Source organism: Pelodiscus sinensis, chromosome 9 (assembly GCF_049634645.1).
Source record: "Pelodiscus sinensis isolate JC-2024 chromosome 9, ASM4963464v1, whole genome shotgun sequence".
Taxonomy (NCBI): Eukaryota; Metazoa; Chordata; order Testudines; family Trionychidae; genus Pelodiscus; species Pelodiscus sinensis.
The window spans coordinates 47,518,586-47,540,829 of record NC_134719.1 but is presented as its reverse complement, the minus strand read 5'-3'; the positions used below and the strand labels follow the sequence as shown (position 1 = coordinate 47,540,829).

At 41.6% G+C, this 22,244-nt stretch overlaps 1 protein-coding gene across 6 annotated transcripts in view; it reads right to left on the bottom strand.

The window, feature by feature from the left end:
* The window catches only part of KCNT2 (potassium sodium-activated channel subfamily T member 2), a 321,535-nt gene that overhangs the window by 57,052 nt on the left and 242,239 nt on the right, over nt 1-22,244 (bottom strand). For all 6 annotated transcript variants that reach the window (XM_075936723.1, XM_075936724.1, XM_075936727.1 and 3 more), the window contains one exon: nt 6,782-6,893. In XM_075936723.1, coding sequence (XP_075792838.1) covers nt 6,782-6,893 — 112 coding nt within the window. The remainder of the gene's footprint in view (nt 1-6,781; nt 6,894-22,244) is intronic.

The following is a 22,244-nucleotide window of genomic DNA, read 5'->3' as shown; positions in this document are numbered from 1 at the left end:
TAACAATGGATTGCTGAGCTGCAGCTATACAATTTACATTATTTTACAGCAGTCACCTCAAAACAACTTGCAGTAGGTCTAAGTGAAGCTCTTCTGTCTCCAACTACTGCTGCTGAGCTTGGCTTCCACTCCACTTATCCAGTATTCTCCACAGCTGATGCTTCCTGTGGCTCTCTGTGGCTGGAAACAGTGAACTCTAGCCAATGGGAGCTGCAAGGCCCTGTGCTTATAGAGCCTTTAGGTAAATAAAGAGATATGGACCTGATAGTGGCTTTCCCACAGCAGGCCTATGGAACACTTTGAGGAACTCTGCTCTCAATGAACTCTCGCTCAGCTCCTTCTGTGATGTATTCTTAATGATTATTTCCAGGTACTTCACTTTGTAATACTTCTAAAGCATTTTAGTTTCTGATTAAATATATGGGACCCATTTAGCATGTTTCTGATTAAATATATGGGACCCAATCCTGCAGATTTACATTAGCAGTTCTTCCATTCACAAATCGTTTCACTGAGACTAGTCATGAGAATAAGGGCTACTTGTGTAATTATTTTGAGGATCAGGCCTATAGATTTGATAACTGTGATGAATAGCCACCTATTGTATAGTGGAATAGAGTTGAAGAGATTTCTTGTTCATTTTTATGAACTAAATCTTACAGGTGTGTGCTGAATGTATAAGATAGTTTTTCATTCTCTATTTTGATGTAGATATTTAATCTTCAATAAATTAAATTATATACACTCTATGAAGCCTTTTAGATTAATGGCATAAATATTACACGGATGGAGAACAGGCTCTGGATTCAATGGCCTAGCAGCAAACAAATGGAAGGTATAAAAATGTAACATTCCTTGTGCTCAGTATAGTTTGTAGAGCTTTCTGTTTTGTGTGGCAAAAAGGAGGGATGGGAGAGAGGAGATGTTTTGGGAATATATATAGGCTGATGCTTAAATTTTGAAAAGAAGGAGGGAGAAAATCCTTATTATCCCTGCTCATCTTATTTCAAAACAGGAACTTGGACATGGGGGGGGGGTATTCTCTTTATTTTAAATCCTTCAGATTCCATCTTTCCTCTGCCTCTTATTACTGGCTTGTTTTTCTTTACTTTTGTCTAAGTGATTTGTGAGCATTGAAATGCTCCCTCTGGCATATTTTGCCCAGGTAACTTGTGCTTTATCTTCAGGTTCATTGGCTTTCCAGAGATTTCTGCTGCAGTAGAATGCAGAAAGCTATCAGAATGCTGCAGAGTTGTTTCACAATAAGCATGGTACCCAGCTGTTTGTCCAATGAAATGTTTGGAATTACTTCATGGGGAAGGAGGCAGTATAAATATATTTGGAAAAACTATTGCTAATCTAGGAGCACGAGAGAAGAGCTTGGGACAAGCATCATTTGTTTAACCACAAATTCACATTGATATGTAAATTGCATGTTAAAATGCAGCGGCCCTAAAGAGCATTTGATTGGCCCTTCCAAATGAATATGTCTTGTGCCTATGGCCCTGTGGTCCAGGTAAGGAAGCTCTGAATCTTTGGTAGACATTTTTTTTTTAAATCACAGCAGCAGATGACTTACACCTAAAAGTAACTGAGAACTAATGGTGAGATTGTAACAGCATCTCTAACTCTCACAGAACTTTATAAGACGAGAAACATCACTATGTTCTCTCAGTCTGCAAAATACTTGATCAATATTTTGTTGTGGCATTTTACACTGTGAACTAGAAAGCTAGGAAGCTTCCCTCACAGTGGGCCAGGCCTGTCAGCTATACCATATGTGGTACCCTTCAGCAATGCTTCCCTTGGTGTTTGTTCTTTGACATTCTCAATTTCTTGTGTTCCTCCTGTGTTCTCTGCATCTACCCCATGTGGGGTTTTACTTTGTGTTTGGACCAAATGCCTTCCATTCTCTCTCTCATCTCATGATATGAACATCATATTAAAAAACACTTTAAAGAATGAAGGAGCTGCACTGGATGGGTGTGCTTACACTGTAGAGGGAAGGTGTCATTTCCAGTCCTGCACTGGGTCTGGCTGAGCTAGTGGACTAAAAATAGAAGTGAGAGGCACTAGCTGCCCAGAGTAAGATCCCATCCAAGATTTGAGGTATGTGCTCTGGCAGCTAGCCCCTCCTGCCCCTTGGGCTGCCATGGCTACAATTGTATTTTTAGTATGCTAGCTCTTATAGAGCTAGTGTGGGCCTGTTTAATGAAGCTGGAAATTATAACTCCCGTCTCCAGTGCAGACACACCCAGTAACGTTGAGAGAGCTATGGCAGCATCTGAACTTGGCATGCTCCCTTCTCTGGTATAAAACATCTCAATTGGATCAGATCATTTATGGATCTAGCCCAGTAACCTGACTCTGACAGTAGCCAGTACCCCATGATTCTGAGAAAGGTGCAAGAAACTGGAAGGGGAAATAGCTATGAGGCTATAAAAAGAGTATGTAGGTATGTGACTGGCTTCTAGAGAGGAACCGTCAAGTGACCTTTAAGTTTTGACAACCTTTGTATCTGTTCATGTAGCATTTAAGACTGATCCCGAACCCAGGAAAAATAGTATTCAGAAGGATTGACTCATGTTTATAATCTTTACATTTTAATGAATTCCTGTTATTAAAATCAGTTTAGAATTCAACAACAACCTCTAGTATGGGAAAGATAGGAACAGAAAAAAATAGGAACCCCTTTATATGTAAATACCACAATGAAAGACAGCATCAAAGTCTGTTAATTATACTAAGACTGTACTAAGATACAAAGCAATGAAGAGGAAAAGAAATCTTCCACAGAGTTGAGTTTAAAATATAGGGCCAGGTCCCTACCTGAAGATTATAATTTCATCTCCATCGAAGTTAATGAATTGACACCAAAATTCAGATGCAGCTTTAACCATATTTGGGTTTTTAAAAAGCCCATTATGTCACTTCTGAAAACCAAATGGCTAATGTCATTTCAGATATATTTATCTGCATTTATAACTCAAACAGCAGTAAAAAGTAATGGAGGAAATTTGCACTGGTGATTTTTAGCCTTTAGAGCCAATTTCAACGTGTTTCTTATGGTAAAAAAGAATAGCAGAATATCAAGTGATTACATATGACTGTATACATTATTTTCATATTATTAACTGTCTGGTTGAAGGAAAAAATGCATTGCCTCTAAATCAGTAAGGATAAAATTGTTTTAGCAAATAAGTAGTTAGTTTAATGAGAAATCATTGGACACTAGGATGTTTTCTATCCTTACTTTCAAGATTTTCAAATAAGTATTCTGTAAAATGTCCACCTTGCCTGTTCTTCTTTGAAAGATAATCGTTTGGCATATGGCTTAAACATATTTCATCAGCTGTTTTTTTTTTTGCTGTCCAAAAAAGCTCTTGCATTGTCTGATGCCAGCTGTGATGGTTTGGTTATAGGTTTTTTTGTTTGGTTGTTTGGTTGTTTGTTTGGTTGGTTTTTTTTTAAGCAATGAAAGTTGCAGCTGCAATAGCAGATGGCATTCTTCTGCAAATAAGATTTCTTGCTTCTGCAGCCCATTAAGCCATGAAGTCGGTTTTGCACATGTGTGCATATATGAATTAGCTGAAGGCAACTACCCGGCTTTTCAAGTCTATCTGAAAATGAGGAGTTTAGACCAGGAATAGCAATCCACTACTGACCATATAAGATCACTTTCACTCACATTGAAAGAGCTAGGAGAAAGTTCATTAAATTGCTGTTCTTTAATTTCCAGGTCTTATTCACTACTCTGTGTGCATGGGCCTGTAAGTTAATCAAATGTTGCAGCACAGTAACCCTGAATTTTCTAATACCTTTCAGCAACCTTTTTTTCAAAATACTCATGCGAGGCAGAAAAGACACCTGGAGGTTCAATACTGATGTCAGTTGAGACAGGTTGTAAACCCCTCTGAACTACTTTAAAAGCACTTAAAATGTAAATAAAGAGTGGAAATGGCTGTGTTAGTCAGTATCCTTGTCTCCACACAATGGGTATGTCTAGACTGCGTCCCTCTGTCAGCAGAGGGATGCAGATTAGGCAGGTCGACACTGGAAATGAAGCGGGGATTTAAATATCCCGGACCTAGTTTGCATAAAATTGGCCACCGTTTTTGCAAACTCAGCACTTTGTCAGCAAAAAGCAGCAGTCTAGAAAAGAAAGCTTTTTAAGACAGATACCTTATGCCTCCTGCAAGGAGGTTTACAGGGTCAGTAGAAAAAGGCTTTCTTTCTTGATAGATCCCCCTCTAGCCTGCTGCTTTTTGCTGACAAAGTGCTGAGTTGGCAAAAACAGCGGGCATGTTTATGCAAATTAGTCATGGGATATTTAAATCCCCGCTTCATTTCCAATGTCGACCGGCCTAATCTGTATCCCTCTGCCGACAGAGGGATGCAGTCTAGACATACCCTATGTGCTGGAGATATAGGATATGCCCAGAGGTCTCTATGAGTCATAGGGCACCAAAGAACAACATTCAGGATACGTCTAGACTACAGGCTTTTCTCGAAAGAGGCTTTGTCAACAGAACACAGTGGTAGTGTAGACACAGGTATATTTTGTTGACAAAAGTGAACTTTTGTCGACAAAACTATACCCGCGTCTATACTACCACCAAGTTCTGTTGACAGTAAGTTGACATAACGCGGCAGTTTTGTTGACGGAGGTAAACCTCATTCTACGAGGAATAACGGCTTTTTTTCCAAAGAGTTATGTCTAAAAAAGGTGCTATTGCATCCACACTGTGCTTTTTCAAAAGAGAGTATATAGACTCTGTCAAAAAAGCAGCTTGCTTTCTCAACAAAACTGGCTGTAGTCTAGACGCTCTTTTTCGACAGAGGCTTTTTCGACAGTATCTGTCGACAAAAGCATGTTGTCTAGATATACCCTCAGAGAATACATCCCTGAGGAATTTCTACCTATTGGTATTTCATGGTCTAATAGGATATGTCTCCACTGTCACCCTAGTTTGAACTAGGATGGCTAATGTAGGCATTCGAACTTGCAAATGAAGCCCGGGATTTAAATATCCCGGGCTTCGTTTGCATGTTCCCGGGTGCCACCATTTTTAAATGTCCCGTAATTCGAACTACCTGCCCACGGCTACATGCGGCACGAAGTAGGTAGTTCAAATTAAAGCTCCTAATTTGAACTACCATTAAACCTCCTTGCAGGAGGGCTTCATTTGCAAGTTCGAATGCCTACATTAGCAACCCTAGTTTGAACTAGGATGGCAGTATAGACATACCCATACAGCATTGCAGATATACTAGTAGTGCATGATTCCAGCCAATCTTACTCCACTCTTCTTACAGAAACCACTGGAAAAGTGCTAGTACGAGAAAATCTCAGCTGCAAACCTTCTCTATGGGTGAGGGAAATGCTCCAAGGAGGCATCATAACAAAAACTGAAAGGAGAGAAATTGAAGAAAACAGGAAACAAATGAATAATCAAAGAAGTATGAGTAGTTAACAGGGACCCAAAGGAAAATAAATGTCAAGTGGAGAAATAAATGGTTCTAGTCTTAACAACAATTAAACTGCTACCAGAATCTGAAATGCTTTGAAATTAAAGAGCCTCCCAGCATTGTGAGTACCTGAATATAACCTTCTAAAATGTTGCATCTGATCAGAGCATGTGCACATCAGAATAACACAGGAATTGATATACTGTATTACTTTTGAATAGTTGAGTTTATTGTTCTGCCCATAACTCATGTAGATGGAAGGTAGGCAGCAGTCAATCACTCATGAGAGGGGACCCACCCATGGATTAGTTTTACTTTTATTATTGCAGCATCCAGCTTGACAGTTCCTGACCAGAAGAGATTATGGTCTCTTTCTCAGTACCACCTAAAAACGGAGGGTAGCAGATGATCTTGACATCTCTCCACCAATATTTTTCCTATTCAATCAAAATAATTTTTTTGCAATTCTCCATCATGTACAAGAAGGTGGCTGAGTGAGTGACTAAAGTTCTGATTTCTGCAAATTGCTTGTATATAAAAACTATTTGACTCCTACTAGTTTGTTAATGCATATGGAGGCAGCAAAAATTTAAAGGAAAAAATACTCTCTACAGGACTCAGATCAGAGAAGCTGACCTAGCCATTGATCAAACACTGTTCTTAGCAATTCAGAATTTCTGTCTAACTCCCTGTTCCCCATGCTCACCAAACACATGACCTAAACAAAAGTAAAGATAAATATTTAACAAAATTTTAAATAATACTCCTACATTTCTCCCCTGGGAGGCTGGTGCTGAGAAGAGCAAATTTTACAATAAACCAACTGTAAAATCTTGGTATCAGAATATGTAACTACAGACTCACTAAATTGACTTAGCATAATGGTAATAATATGTATTATACTCCAACACATGCATATATATTAGAGCATGTGCATATTATATTTAAGTGTTTTAAATCATTTGAAAAGTTTTCCACATTAATTTCCTAATAACCTCTTAGAATATTGCATGGTGATTTTTAAACAGGTACAGTTCATGTGATTTTGTTTCCTTGAACAATACTAGTGTCAGCCTACAATTTCAGAAATAGTTTTGTAGCAAAGTTGATGCAACTAGATAGAAACCAAAAAAAACCAAAACAGATTAATGTTCAAGTAAACCTCAAAAAAAAAAAAAGGCTTTCTGGAATGCCTAACCCTTCAAATACAAAGCTGTATCAATCTGGTTTGACTAGCCTACCACAAAGCGAGTAAGGAATAAGCCAAGTTGATGTAATCTTTAACCCATTTATAAAAAGAAGGAATTCTTACCTTTTCTAATTTTGATAGTGCAAGAGAGTAGCAGTCTTTGGCTCTGAACTGCATGAATCTCATATTAGCTGGGTGAGTTAGTTCGGTGATAATGCTTAGACTGGAAAACAACCTATATATTTAATGAAATGTTATAATTATACCTCAAATTCTCATAAATCACTTATTTTACATTCTTCTGCACTTTATGCATATCCCCACATTTATAATTAATTGTAAAATAATTCTGGCTTTTGACACAAGAATACTCATAACTAACAGCAAGAAATGCTGCACAAAATATTCTCCATAGACTCAGGGGAAGCAAATGTATTTTAGAAGTGGAGCTTGCTAGCTTTTAATAAAATAAACATGTACTGCAATTGCTACAGGTTTTCAGATGACACTTAATCTCTAATATGACACTAGTCTATATGAAGAGAGAAAAACCAAGAAACATTTAAAGATAATTCTTGTATGTAAACTGCCAGTATTAAAAATAGGGTTATACTCAGTTATTCATCAATGATTTCTCTTCTTGCTGTTGTGTAAATGTCTGCAAACTATACAAGCCACCAACGTACTTAATGTAAAGCTGAAATTAACATTTGTTGAAAAAGCAGTGACTTAAATTGCTGAGGAAATCAGATGTGCCATAGAGTTGGACTTGAGATATTTACATATGTAAAAGGCATTTAATTTGCTATCCATTGAATTAATAGATGAGATACTAGATTGAAGCCCCAGGATCCTGGGGAATTTTAGGATAAAGGGAAAGACTATAGAGCAGTGGTTCCCAAACTTTTTGGCATCACGCACCCTTTTTGATTTTTGAGAAACCCTCACCTCTCGCTCCCAAAAAAATAGTAGCAAAACTTGGGGTGGGATTGATGAGGTGTGTGTGTGGCTGGGTCGCCTCACGTCCCCCCTGGAATTTCTTCATGCCCCCCCCCAGGGGGGCATGCCCCCAAGAGCGATAGGCCCTTACTTCAGGTGTTTTACTGTCCATTGGTTAGGCAAGGGGACTACTAGCATTCATTTAAACATGGGCATACAGATTCTCAACTCTTTTGCCCCATTATTAGCTGAACCCTCTCACCTCATAACTACGTAGGAAAGCAACTGTTTAGGTTGCTGAGGGTTTACCTGCTTACTCATCAATTGACCCACAAAATCAGTTGAATTCCAGGTCCAGTGGTCCCTCCCACAAGGCTGGAGAGGGGGCCGTTAGTAGTCGGGAGGCTTTCACCTGCCCACTTCCCGTAATTCAAATAGTGCTTATTAAGTGGCCAGGACGGAATGGACTGTGGTCTAGTTGGTTTTTTGCCTTCCTCACAGAATCATGAAGACACAGGCTAAATAGGCATAGAACTCAGGCATTGCATGAAGTGAGTCAAAACCTAGTTTCCAGTGTGTATAACCAAGGGTCACAAGCAATAAATAAAAGATATGGGATTTGGCTGGTGAATCTCAGGTCTATGGGGAAACAGGAGACCTGAAGTCCTTGAAAACCGAAATCTATATTTCAGTTCCTTCTGTTCCCTTTTCAGCAGGAAAGGCAAAGAGATTCAGCAGTGCAAGCTGAATTCTGGGGAAAGCAGTAGAGCGCTCACCATGAGTTATGGGCTATATGATCATTGTCCTGTAAACCCCACACTTGATCCACCTAAATGCCGGGTATGGGAATATGAGAGGATGGTACCCTTCTCTAATATTAAACTTTATTTTAGTTTTGAGGGACTGCTTATCGTCATTAGTGTGTTTGTCCTTCTCTTCAGTATCTTGATCACTGGAGAAGTGTAACACATTCCCACTAGCCTGAACACATGCTTTTTTAAAAAAGGATCACTTAATACTGTGTTGGATGTATCACATAGGTGCTTCTAAGCACTATACTACGTATGTATTTACAATAGCAACTGTCGACCCGGTAAATATATGGATGTGCTATGAAGCCAAATGCCAGAACTGGGGAGAACAAGGGATACAGTTTGCCTCAAAATTTCAAAGTTTAGATTTCCATGGTTTCCAAAATAATAACACCAACTGTTTTCTTCTAAATAAAAAATGTTGCTGAGATTTGAGAAAATTGAAGGATTCCATTCTTATAATTGAAAACTGCATTAACCTGAGAGAATTCAATTTCTAGTGGTCATTCATATCATTTGCAATAGAGTAGGCCATGTCTAAACTGGGAAGTTATTTAGAAATAACAAGGTGAGCATCCTAACTACCAAGCCTGTTCTTTTAAAATTATTTCAAAATAATGGGCTTGTTATTTGGAAATAATAACCCCTGCTTCTAATGAGGAATAGTGCCTATTTTGAAACTGTTATTTTGAATTAGGGTTAGTCTGAATGCTCAGCAGCTGTTATTTCAAAATAATAGGCCTCCAGAAGTCTCTCAGAGCTGCACTTGTGGCCTTTCTGGTCTGGGGAGAGGAGTCAAACCTCCAAGATCTCCACACCAGACACCGCAATAAAATGTCTATAGCTGGAGTGCCGCCAGACTGGCCCAGAAGGTGCTCTAGGACCAGGTGCCCATGAAAATTAAGGAACTGTGGCAGGGCTACACCAAGGCCAGGGAACAAAGTTCCCACTCTGGGGCAGCACCTCAGATCTGCCACTTTTAAATGCAAGTGGATGACATCCTGGGAAGGGGGGGGTAAATCAACCCCCCATCATCAACTCTGGCCAAGACATGCCCATCGTCAGCTTTCATGAGGGTGGGACTGTGGAGGAGGAGGAGCTGGCTAGCCTGGACAATATGCCTACAAGACAGGAAGTCGTCATCTGCCTGGAGCCGGTCCCCCCTTCCCTGTCTCCCAGGGTTTGAATGAAGCCATGGAAGGCACTTTCAGGTGAGTTTTATCACTTTCCCTACACACACAGGGGCAGGCGGTGGGCGGTGAGGGGCTGCCTGCACCTCGCTTGGTCTTCTTGGCCTGAGGCCCACACAGCAGCCTATGCACATGGATTCACTGTGTTTGGTGCGCTCGGGTGGCAGCAAAATGGTGCTGACATAGGGGACCAAGTAGAAAGTCTGTTACTACTATGATGGGGATGTTGCAAACTACTATTATGGCTAGGGCCATCCAACGAAACCCCACAGGATACAAATGACCCACAACCTCCTGCCAAACTATAGTCTCTACAGAAAAACGGCACCACATCAACCCCACAAGACAAATGTAGAAGAAATGACCAAGTATCATGGTGATGATTACATTACATTTCTGAGATCTATTCACCCTGATAACTTGTCTGAGTACAGCAGGCAGATGCAGAGATTCAATGTTGGGAAAGATTGCCCAGTGTCTGAATGGTTGTTTGAGTTTTGTCAGCTGTCTGCAGGAGGTTCTGTAGCCAGCACTGTGAAGCTGAACAAGCAACAGACAGATATTGCTGTGAATTGGGCAGGAGGCCTTCACCATACTAAGAAATAGAAGGCTTCTGGCTTCTGTTACGTCAGTGACATTGTCTTAGCCATCTTAGAGCTCCCAAAGTACAACCAGAGGGTGCTGTATATTGACACTGATATTCATCATGGCAATGGCATGGAGGAAGCCTTTTACACCACAGACTGTGTCATGACTGTCTCCTTTCATAAGTACAGAGAATACTTCCCAGTAGCAGGGGATCTGTGTGGGATATCGGTGCAGGTAAAAGCAAGTATTATGCCATCAACTATCCTACCTGGGACAGAATTGACGATGAGTCCTATGCAGCAATATGTAAGCCGGTAATATTGGTTCCAGCCCAGTGCAGTTGCCTTGCAGCGTGGATCGGATTCCCTCTCAGGGGACAGGCTGGGCTGTTTCCATCTGACCATCAAAGGTCATGCCAAGTGTGTGGAGTTCATAAAGAGTTTCACCTTGCCCATGCTGATGCTAGGAGGGGGTGGCTACACAATCTGCAATGTGGCAAGATGCTGGACTTATGAGACTGCTGTGGCTTTGGACACAGAAATTCTGCATGGAGTGCCCACACAGAGCGCTCAGCCCCATGACACTCTCACAAAGGAACCGCTCGCTCTTTCTCACAAGGTTCCTGCACAGGCCTGCCTTACTCCAAACCTCCGACCCTCCTGTGACAAGCCACCACTAAGGAAGCTGGGGTCATGGAAATACACAGCAGTGCAGCACACAACACAGGTTTGTGCCCACACTTTTGAGCAGCATGTGCTCCCAGGCAAGTGCGGGGAAGCGGAGGAGACCAGTCCCCATCATAGGAACCTGCTGAGGAGTGAAAGAGGAGTTGACGCTGGTAGCACTCTCTCTGGAAAGTGGCATCTGCAACTCACTCACCCCTCCCCCCAACCCTCAGCCTCTCCTCCAGCGGGCAAGGATAGAAGTTTTCTCTCTGCAAGATTCTTCCAGTGCCAGACCCAGCGAGTGTAGGACATGGAAGGAATTCAAGCCACCCTGTCCTCCCTCCTTCCCACAGGCTACTGGCTTGGCTTGTACATTCCCATGCCAGCTTCTCCCTGAGATGTGGGGGTAGTGAGGCTGCCCTGAGATGTCTGTCCCCTGCTCAAAAGTGCCCGCTGTCTAAACAACATATGGCCTTGCTCAAAGCACATCACCATCATCTGAACCGAGACCTTCAGTGTTGGCTCAGAGATTAGGGCCAGGCTTCATGCACTTTGTCTCCTGGGGTGACTGCCCTTGTCATTTTTCTTCACAGCTGGGTCAGCTGCAAATGTGGCACGTCCAACACTTTCCACGTCAGGAACTCCTGGACTGCCCCTGGTCCCTCAACAAGAACTTTGAGGAGGTGTGCCAGAAGCAGTTTACCAAACACAAGGGGGGCCAGGCTGACCGGGAGCTGAGAAGAACCATCTGGCAGCAACTGTCCTGCCAGCATGAGACAATGTTCTCCTTTATCATCACCATCGTGGATCACCACATGATGGCCATTGAGCAGTCCACCAGCCACTCCTCAGCACCCACTCCTCCCCAACTCCCAGAAGCTGCTTCCCCCAACTCCCAGCACCCACCTCTCTAGCTTCTCCTCCTAGCCCTCCCCAGGAGCTGCCATAGCCCGTGTACACGTGGTAGTGGGATATCTTGGGCAGCTAAGATACCTGAGACAGGCTCCAGTCTCATCCCAGTCCCAGTGCAGTGAGTTTCCAAAGTGCGATGGTGACGCGCTTCTGGAGAGGAATGGAGAGTTGCACGGGAGAGTCCCATCACCAGAGAGCAGGGACAAGCCAGTCTCAGGGATCCAGAAAGCTGGCCTTCCACATATGGAAGTTCTGGAGTGGCTGCTGGTCAGTGGGACTGTTCCCTGATGATCCAGTCCCACCAGTCAGAACTGGTCTCCCGGCACCAGAAGTGGCAGTGCATGGTGCACCAGGGAGGATAAAAGGGAATGTGGTACAGGAGGAGAACCTGGACTTGGGTGAGCAGGTTTCCCTTTCTGGGCTGGTCGTTGTCCTCCTGCAGCCCCATGTGGGCAGTCTGTATGAACTGCTCCATGAGGTGCTGCAGGAGGTGTAAGAGCCTGACACTGCTTTGCAGCACCTCCAGCTCCATGGCGGAAGTGGTGTGGCATCCACAAGGGTAATCAAAGCACCCGGTGTGAGTTGGCTATCCCTTGAGGAGGTGGGCAGAGGAGAAGAGGAGTGTGAGACATGGCTGTAGAGAGGAGCACCTTTAAGCACAAGTCTGAGAAAGCCACTACAAGAAGTGACTGCTGTCCTGATGCCCTGACTGGAGAGCTTCTGGGAGGCTTTAAATACGATTCAGCCTCCAATCAGTATGGATGAGCTATTTCAATATAATTCTACGCTATTTCAATGGGGACTTGTAGCATGGATGCGCTATTTTGTAATAGTTATTTCAGAAGAATAATTTATTTCAAAATAACCTGGTAGTGTAGACATAGCCTCTGTGCCTTCAGGCTTCATATGAGCAGAGGACTGTACTCTGATAGGTACTGCACAATCAGGAGAGGGACAGCCCATGTCCTGGCAAGATTCCAGTGTCAATATGAAAACTCTCAAGAGTGGGATGAAGGGAATATTATTTACAGTTTTCAAATGATGAAATAGAAAATGAAAACAAAGTGGCATCTCCTATATTAGGTAACACAGAGCCTGTTGTAATGCTGAGAATAGAAGGTAGTTCTCACGTTCCAGTTCAATGCCTTGACCACAAAACTATCTTTCCTCTCTCCATTGCATATTGCTAGATGAGATTGGGTACCCAACTCCAGTGAGTTTCAATACATACATACCTGACAGTTCAGTTTCTAAATGTCCTGTTCTTGTGGCATGGTGACCTCTTTGTTATTTAAAAATACTATGCAAGTACTGCACAACTAGTTTACCCGGCATAGGTAAAGAAGCGGGGATTTAAACAATCCCCGCTTCATTAAAATAAACATGGCCGCTGCGCTGTGCCGACAATCAGCTGATCCAGCACACCACAGTAGTCTAGACGCGAATTGGTCGGCTGGGGAAGCCTTTGCCGACCGATCCTGTAATGAGTAGGGACACAAATATGCCTACTCAGAAAACAAACTTCTGAGATGGGTTGGAAATTTGCAAAGGAAGATGCAATCAGGGCTCTAAAACTCTTGTTTTGACCTATTTTTTTCCTAGGCAATGTCCAATCCAGCACTTATTTGCAGTTACTCAAGCCCTAATTTCTCATGTCTCTGATGATCTTTCCAAAAGTATTCATGTGTTTCACAATGAACTTAGACTTCAAAATAAAGCATTCTGGTTTCTTGTGAAAAAATTACTTGAATCAACACACCTGAAATAATTCTCTCTTTAAAAAAGAACAATGTGTTGCACCACTATTATATTAATCTGAACTGTGAATATCTGTCTTACTTATTTGTCCTCAAATTCAGCCAATTATAATGGGTGTTCACCTGCCCTACTTGTGATCCATAAGGCCAGTGATTCATTAGTATTGAGTCTTGTTCCTCCCAAGATGACTTAGTCATGAAGGTCTTTTGGTTAAAAATTTCCTGGTGAGCAGGTAGGCTGACATCTTCTGTGGGGCCCCAGAAAAAGTATGGTGACGGGCCGGTTCCACGGCCCCACAGCAGGTGGGGCCTTAATTGGAAGGGGCAGGGCTGGGAGCAGCCAGCTCTCTGCACCACCCTGAGCATGGCAAGACACCCCAGCCCTTAGTGCTGCTCAAAGTGCACGATGCAGCAATTTAAAGGGCCCAGGGTTCTAGCCTCCAGTGCCGTCATAGTAGCAGCAACAGTGGCTGGGAGCCCCTGGCTCCTTTGAATTGCCACCTCCCCCCATTGGCAGGCCTGCTGCTGAGCAATGCATCTTACAAAGTGGGGTTTTGTCCACAAAAGCTTATATCCAGATAGATCTGTTAGTCTTTAAGGTATCACAGGACTCCTTGTTTTTACAGGACTAATACGTTAGTGTCAAATGAAATAAAAACCTGGGCACACTTTCTGAATGCTTCACCACACCACATCCTACAGGCCTTTTCACATCAGGTTTGAGGAGAAGGAATTCACTGGAATAGGAATGCAAGCAAACACTGAGCATTCAGCAGCAATGACTAAGATTTCGTCTAAATAAATGTTTCTTAATGTCCTCTGTTGTTGCAATGGCAGTAGGAGCCCTGCTGATGTTAGACAGAGCTAAAGAGAAATTTGTCTTTCTTGAACACACTTATGAAAAGATGCTAAATGGACTGGGTAAGGGAAATTGTCAATCTAATTTCAGGAAGTGGTGTTAAATAGATAATCAAACATTTTATGTGGGACACACAATAGGATCCATGTGTGACTTTTCACAACAAGCTACCAAATTTTCTATTTGCAACTGTACGTCTGTTTTTTTTTTCTGACCCAGTAGGTAAAAACTTGAGATACATACTCAGAAAATTTCTAACATCAAGAGCCGTTGAGATGAAGAACTAGAACTTGGATTGGGAAGTGAAATAAATGCTTTAGTTCTATATTGCCAAATGAGTTCAAACTCTCAAGGTGATATGATCACTCAGGCCTGGTCTACACTAATGGAGAAAGGTGACTTTAGGTAGACAACTCCATCTATGTTAATTATGTAGCTGGAATCAAAGTATCTCAAATCACATTTTGGCACCGCCCACACAGCAGAAGGTCGATGGAAGCACACTCTCCCATCAATTTTCCTTACTCCTCATAGGAGTAGGACTACTGGCACCAATAGGAGCACTCTCTCAATTCAAATTAGCATGTCATCACTAGACTCGCTAATTTGAACCCCGGAAGATCAGCTGCAGCAGCTCTGATCTTCTCTGTAGTGTAGAGCTAAAAGATTAAGAACCATATTTGTTTCAGCCTGGATGTTTGTAAAGACCATAGAATTTTATCTCTACTGTTCTCAGCCACAACATGTGTTCCACAAGTATCAGAAGGAAGACATAGGTGACCTTCCCATTTCAGACCAAAGGGAAAATTCTCATCACAATTGCATTCTCTGTCCTTCATTCAGAATCATGATCATTCAGAGTTTGTCCAGTCATAGTTTGTTTTCTCATAGCTGAGGAAAATCTGAAATGTGCAGGCCAGTGCCAAAGTGGATGCATTGTATTTTCTTCTGTGGTTGAGAAGGAGCGGGACTTGGACACAGAAAACACTCACAGCATGTTTTATTCAGCTTGCTGAGCATATGTTAGTCTGTCAGCCAGAGAGCTAGAGTTGAGACACAATTTGAGCTGTGCATTTTTACCAAATAGTCTGCCTGCAGTAAGCAATAGGCAAATAGATTTAGCATATGCTAAACAAATAATCACCATTATCATAAAATTTAACCTCCACACTTTTTTCTTGTGTTTTTATATATAAAAAACCTTGTTAGAGCCAATTTGCTGATGCAACCGTACTACCACCAAAAGTGAGGGTATATTGTAACATCAAGGTAACCAAAGCAATTTATTTTCAACTTCTTTTAAAAAAATCTCCTCTTTCAACTTTGGTTCCTTAGTTCTGCATTAATTCTGGACCACACAATGCATAATTATCAAAGGATTTGCTGGTAGAGGATTTTCTTGTATTAGCTTCTTATATCAGGCAGGTATTTAAATGTGAATATTAGCAATATAATGCTTACAGTCAACTGTAAAGGGAGGATTAGCACCTGATTTAATGACTGGATATACATAACTGAATGTGAAAGCAAGTTATTGGGTCCCTGGAAGAGCTGGATTTAGACCATCATCCTCCTATGTAAAGTGACCGCTGGTATTCAGTCATTTTCAACATTGTTCTTTAGACAGTAAGACTGTGTATAAATTAAGTCTGCCCTCTAGTGGAATTGCATGGGAAAGCACTCTGCAGCTATGAATCCAATTGTATCAAGACAATATTATCTCTATTAGCCTGTGCAGGGAAGGATGGAAGCAAGATGAGAACAGCCTTCAGGGAGCCACTATTCCTCATTCCATGCCAGTGAGTGAGGAGTGAGCTGGGATAGGCACAGCTGAGGGGATATGGAAGCAGAAATAGTCTGCTAATGGATTTAAAAAAGTAGCTTTATCCCCCCAAAATTGTTCATAGCTTCTCATGTCAGCATTATAAAAGGATTTTAAAGCACTGAAGTATTTTGTTGAGATATGTAGTTCATGACTACAATGGTCTTTGCAGCTTTGATCCAACAGGCCCAGCTGAAGTGATCTGGAAGCAGAAATCCTTTGCCTCTAGACCAAGAGGAGAATCCAAAGAGAGAGAGGACTGCAGAAAGATTATTATATCACAATCAGGCCTTAAATCACTTCTGTAATGCTTTTTCCATCATCTCTGCTTACCTAGCAGACTCTGACCCTAGCAGACAAAGATCTGGACTCAGTTATTCATAGAGCCCTAAAAAGCTGTGGATATCCGCTTTATATCCATGGGTATCCACATCCACAAATGTGGATGCAGATATCTGTTGCTCATTTTCGCAACTGCAGATACAAATTTTGTAACTAGAACTCTGCATATGGATATCTGCTTTTTGTCCACAGGTATCTACATCTGCCGATGTCAATATGGATATCTGCAACTCATTTTTGTGGGTACAGATGCAGATACAAATTTTGTACCTGCACAGGGCTGTAGTTATTCATGCATTCCTTCCCTCTCGACTGGATTATAGCAACATGATACACTTGGGCAAGAAGCCTTCAGCACCTAGAAAATTCCAACGGGCACAAAACATTGCAGGGTATCTCCTCAGCAATACAGGCTACTGTGAGCACATGACATACGTCCTCTACCCTCTACACAGAATTTCCAATTCAGTTCAAGGCCTTTCCTGATTGTCAAAGTCTCCTTGGCTTGGGCCCTGCATATCTAAAAGACCATCTAAAACTCTAGGATGAAGACAATTGCCTACAACTTCAGTACTTGACAAAATAATAATAAGGCCATCTGTATGAAAAAGGGAACTTTTTTGTGGGAAGGTGGGCCAAAACTGTGGCACGAGCTATCTCGGAACTAAGGAAACCTCATTATTTTCTGCTTCATATGCAGAGTTTTTTGTTTTGTTTTATTTTTAATCTTATCTTTCCAACATACACGTCGCAACATGTATATGTAATTTTAAAATGCCCTCAAAACCTACCAAAATAAGACACTTAACTGCATGTTCTTTTTGTCCAGAGATGAGATGAGAGAACAAACACCATATGAAGGATGTAGATGTGTTGCTTGATGCACTTCTCTAAGGAACTCAGATACTACAATCATGGGTACATTCTATATGTTGCTTTATAAAATAGAATGTGTGAAAGATCTGTTGCTATTAGTGTACTGTATACTGTAAATTAGCTGAATTGATGCAAAATGGTCTTAATGGTCTTAAAATAGAATAACCATATAACTTGAAATTCTAAAGCCTGACCCAACACTTTCTCACCAAAAGCCTGAGTGGGCAGGCCTTGCAATAGGTGTTTAGGGTGTTTAGAGTCGAGACAGACTTACCAAATGAATAAGATACAGGACTATGTAGCACTTTAAAGACTAACAAGATGGTTTATTAGATGATGAGCTTTCGTGGGCCAGACCCACTTCCTCAGATCAAATAATGGAAGAAAATAGTCACAACCATATATACCAAAGGATACAATTTATACAAAGATTTCTATATACAAAGCTTCTGCAACAACGCACAGACTGACATTATTCGCAAACAACAACAAGCGACACACAATTTCAGCCACGCTGAACAACATGCCGTCCAGAGTCTCAAAAACAACCTGGACATTATAATCAAACCAGCTGACAAAGGGGGTGCTGTGGTCATTATGAATAAGGCCGACTATAACCAAGAGGCAACCAGACAACTCTCCAACACCACATTTTACAAACCTCTCTCCTCTGATCCTACCTCGGAATACCAAAAGAAATTACTCTGTCTCCTTAAAAGCCTCCCTACAGCTACTCGGGAACAAATCCACACAGAAACACCTTCTGACCCCCGACCAGGATTTTTCTATCTGCTTCCCAAGATCCATAAACCTGGACACCCCGGACACCCCATCATCTCTGGTATTGGCACACTCACTACTGGTCTATCCAGCTATGTAGACTCTCTCCTCAAACCCTACACAACCAACACCCCCAGCTATCTCCGAGACACTACTGACTTCCTAAGGAAACTACAAAACATCGATAACCTCCCCAATAACACCATCCTTGCCACCATGGATGTAGAAGCACTATACACCAACATCCCACATGAAGACGGATTACAAGCTATTAGAAACACTATCCCAGAGGACACCACTGCCAACCTGGTAGCAGACCTATGTAACTTCGTTCTCACCCACAATTATTTCCAGTTTGAGAACAACTTATACCTCCAGATCAGCGGCACAGCCATGGGTACACGCATGGCCCCACAGTATGCTAATATCTTTATGGCTGACCTAGAACAACGTTTCCTCAACTCCCGTCCCCTTTTACCTCTTCTCTACTTACGCTACATCGATGACATCTTTATGATCTGGACGCATGGCCAAGAAACACTGGAGACATTCCACAGAGATTTCAACAACCTACACCCCACCATTAACCTCAGCCTGGACCACTCCACACGAGAGATCCATTTCCTGGACACCACAGTACAAATCAACAATGGAAAATTAGACACCACCCTCTACAGAAAACCCACTGACTCATACAGTTACCTACATGCTTCCAGCTCCCATCCAGCACACACCATACGATCCATCATCTATAGCCAAGCCCTTCGATACAACCGCATCTGCTCTAATCCCACAGACAGAGACCAGAAACTTCAGGATCTCTACCAAGCATTTATAAACCTCAACTATCCACCTGGAGAAATAAAAAAGCAAATTGAAAGAGCCAAACGAATACCTAGAAACCATCTACTACAAGACAGACCCAAGAAAACCAACAATAGAACACCACTTGTCATCACCTACAGCTCCCAACTTATACCTGTCCAACACATTATCAATAGATTACAGCCTATACTGGAACAGGACACTAAACTCCAAGAAGCTCTGGGAGACAGACCCATAGTCTCCTATAGACAACCACTTAACCTCAAGATGATTCTTACCAACAACCACAGGACATACCACACTAATACCAACCCTGGTACTTTCCCTTGCAACAAACCCCGCTGCCAGCTTTGTCCACATATTCACTCTGCTGACACCATTATTGGGCCTAACCAAGTGAGTTATAAGATCAAGAATACATATTCCTGAGCCTCCAGAAATATAATCTATGCTATCATGTGCCGAAAGTGTCCGTCTGCTATGTACATTGGACAAACGTCTCAGACACTTCGCCAAAGAATCAATGCCCACAAAACAGACATTAGACAGGATCACAAAGAAAAAACATTTGCTTGTCATTTCAACCAGAAAGGACACTGTCTGAATGACCTGCTAACCTGCATCCTACTTCAGAAGACATTCAAATCTGCACTTGAAAGGGAATCCTCTAAACTGGCATTCATGCTAAAATTCGACACTCTCCGCAAGGGAATTAACAAAGACTCCAACTATCTTACCCATTACAAAGATAGCTTTCCCAATTATCACCTCTAATACTATTAACTCACAGACATTTCCCCTTCCTCACCTCTAATATCATTAACTCACTGGCATTCACCTTCCTTCCCCCCCCCCCCCACATCCCCCTTCTGTTCTGTAATGTGATTTGTCCTTTTCATGGGTGTTCATTTTTTTCAAATTGTATCCTTTGGTATATATGGTTGTGACTATTTTCTTCCATTATTTGATCTGAGGAAGTGGGTCTGTCCCACGAAAGCTCATCATCTAATAAACCATCTTGTTAGTCTTTAAAGTGCTACTTAGTCCTGTATTTTGTTTCAGCTACACCAGACTAACACGGCTACATCTCTATCACTATTCCAAATGAATAAGGGAAGCTTATTCTAGAGTAAAAAAAAAAAAAATCATCCACTGAGGAGGCCCTGCCTCTCACCCCAAGACTAACATATCAGTGAAAATGTATTAGATAATTTCAACTGTTAGGATGAAACAGAAGAAAAATAACCTTTTGGCCAGCCCATGCCTGTACATTGCCTGAAGCCAATATGTTTTATTTATTCTTCAAACCTAAGCTAAACATGTTATTTTGCATCCAAAATATTAAAGATTCATATAATATCAGTGAGAGTTATATATTCTTTCTTACTCCCTTTTGAGCTTTCAGTCAAATAAAGTTATAGCCTGTGCAAATGATCCTATAAACAATATTCGTCTTCTGAGAAGGAACGCAGCTTTCAACCGAGAAAGATTATTTATTCAATGCAGAACACTGAACAATGTCAGAGTGTATTCACAAGCATTAACAACATGGTCCACACTTTAATTTTATCTCACTGAGGTCAAAGAAAGCATTGATTCCTTTGAGAGAATGGTGTTTTAAATTTTTTGAATGGTTCCATTCAATGTGACTTGGTTTCTACTGTATATTCAATTTACTCAAATTTTAAAGGACATAAAGTGGATAGCCACAAATTTGTAGGGTTCTAGATATAAAATTTGTATCCACATCCACATCCATGTCTGCAAAAATGAGCCATGGATATCTGCATCCACATCTGTGGATGTGGACACCCACGGATATAAAGCGGATACCCACAACTTTTCAGGGCTCTCTGAATAACTGAGGCCAGATCTTTGTCTGCTAGGGTACATCTAGACCAGGAGGGACCAACCCATTCCTGGCAAAGAGCCAAGATGTCAGTGGATCCAGTGCGAAGAGCTGGGGCAAAGTTGTTGAGCAAAAAAAAAAAAAAAAGGACTGTCCCTTTAAGAAAACACATTCTGAGGCTTTTTGGCCACATCATGCTCCCACTGGCTGGCACCATCTTTAATACTCCATCATTAATGGCTGTGCCAGACGGCTGCCCTACACTCGGTGAGCAAAGGGAGCAGGGAGGAGAAGGCCACTTTCAGGAGCACAAGGACGGCTTTATAAGCCATGGGGAGTGGGGGGGAGGCTTCATGAGCCGCACCCTGTGTGGGGAAGCTTGTGAACCGTGGGTTAGCCACGACTGATCTAGACTGTGAGGATCTATTGGGAAAAGATACGCAAATTGCGCTCCATATTTTGCGTATTTTTTTCTGATACTTTTGTCGAAAGAGCCTTTTCTGAAATTTGGCCCCATTTGGACTGGACCAAATGATGCAAAAAAACCCTCTTTTGAAAGCCCCCTTCTTCCTTGCAGAACAAGGAATACAGGGGCTTCTGAAAGAGCGCGTTTGCTCTTCTGCAAAAAAAAAAAAAAAATGGAAGAGCAAACGTGTTCCCTGGACACTGCAGAGTTTTTTCAGGATACGGTATCCCAAAAAAACCCTGCAGTTTAGCTGTACCCCTAGGGTAAGAATCCTAGGTAAGCAGAAATGATATAAAACCCTACAGATGGCTGTTGCTGTGTGATTTAAGGCCTGATTGTGATTAATACTCATTCTTTAGTCAGCTCTTTCCTCAGTTCATCCTTTTGGTCCAGATCAAAGGAGTCTTCTATTAGTTTAACCCATTAGTAGACTATTTCTGCTTCCAGATCACCTCAGCCAGGCCTGTTGGATCAAATATGCCAAGATCACTGTAGTCATAAACCTCATATCTTAACAAAATACTTCATTGTCTTGAAATCCTTTTATAATGTTGACATAAGAAACTATTAACAATTTTCAAAGGATAAAGCTGCTTTTTTATTATAAAGTAAGTCTCAAATTTCTCTCCACACAGCTCAGATTATTAATATACATAAACCCTTTTCCTTATCACATTAAAGCATTGACAATTTTTTAAAAATACTTTATTTGGGTATTATTTCTGCTAAAGAATATCACTTTGTGCCTACATGTATTAAATAATCTGTTCCAATATTAAACTTCTGACAGGATAATGCATATTTGGCTATCTTTGCCCACCCCTTCCTCCTATAATTATTCCTTTAAATTTGTTATCACCCATCTTACTGCATGTGATTTAGCATGGACTGAAATCATTAATAC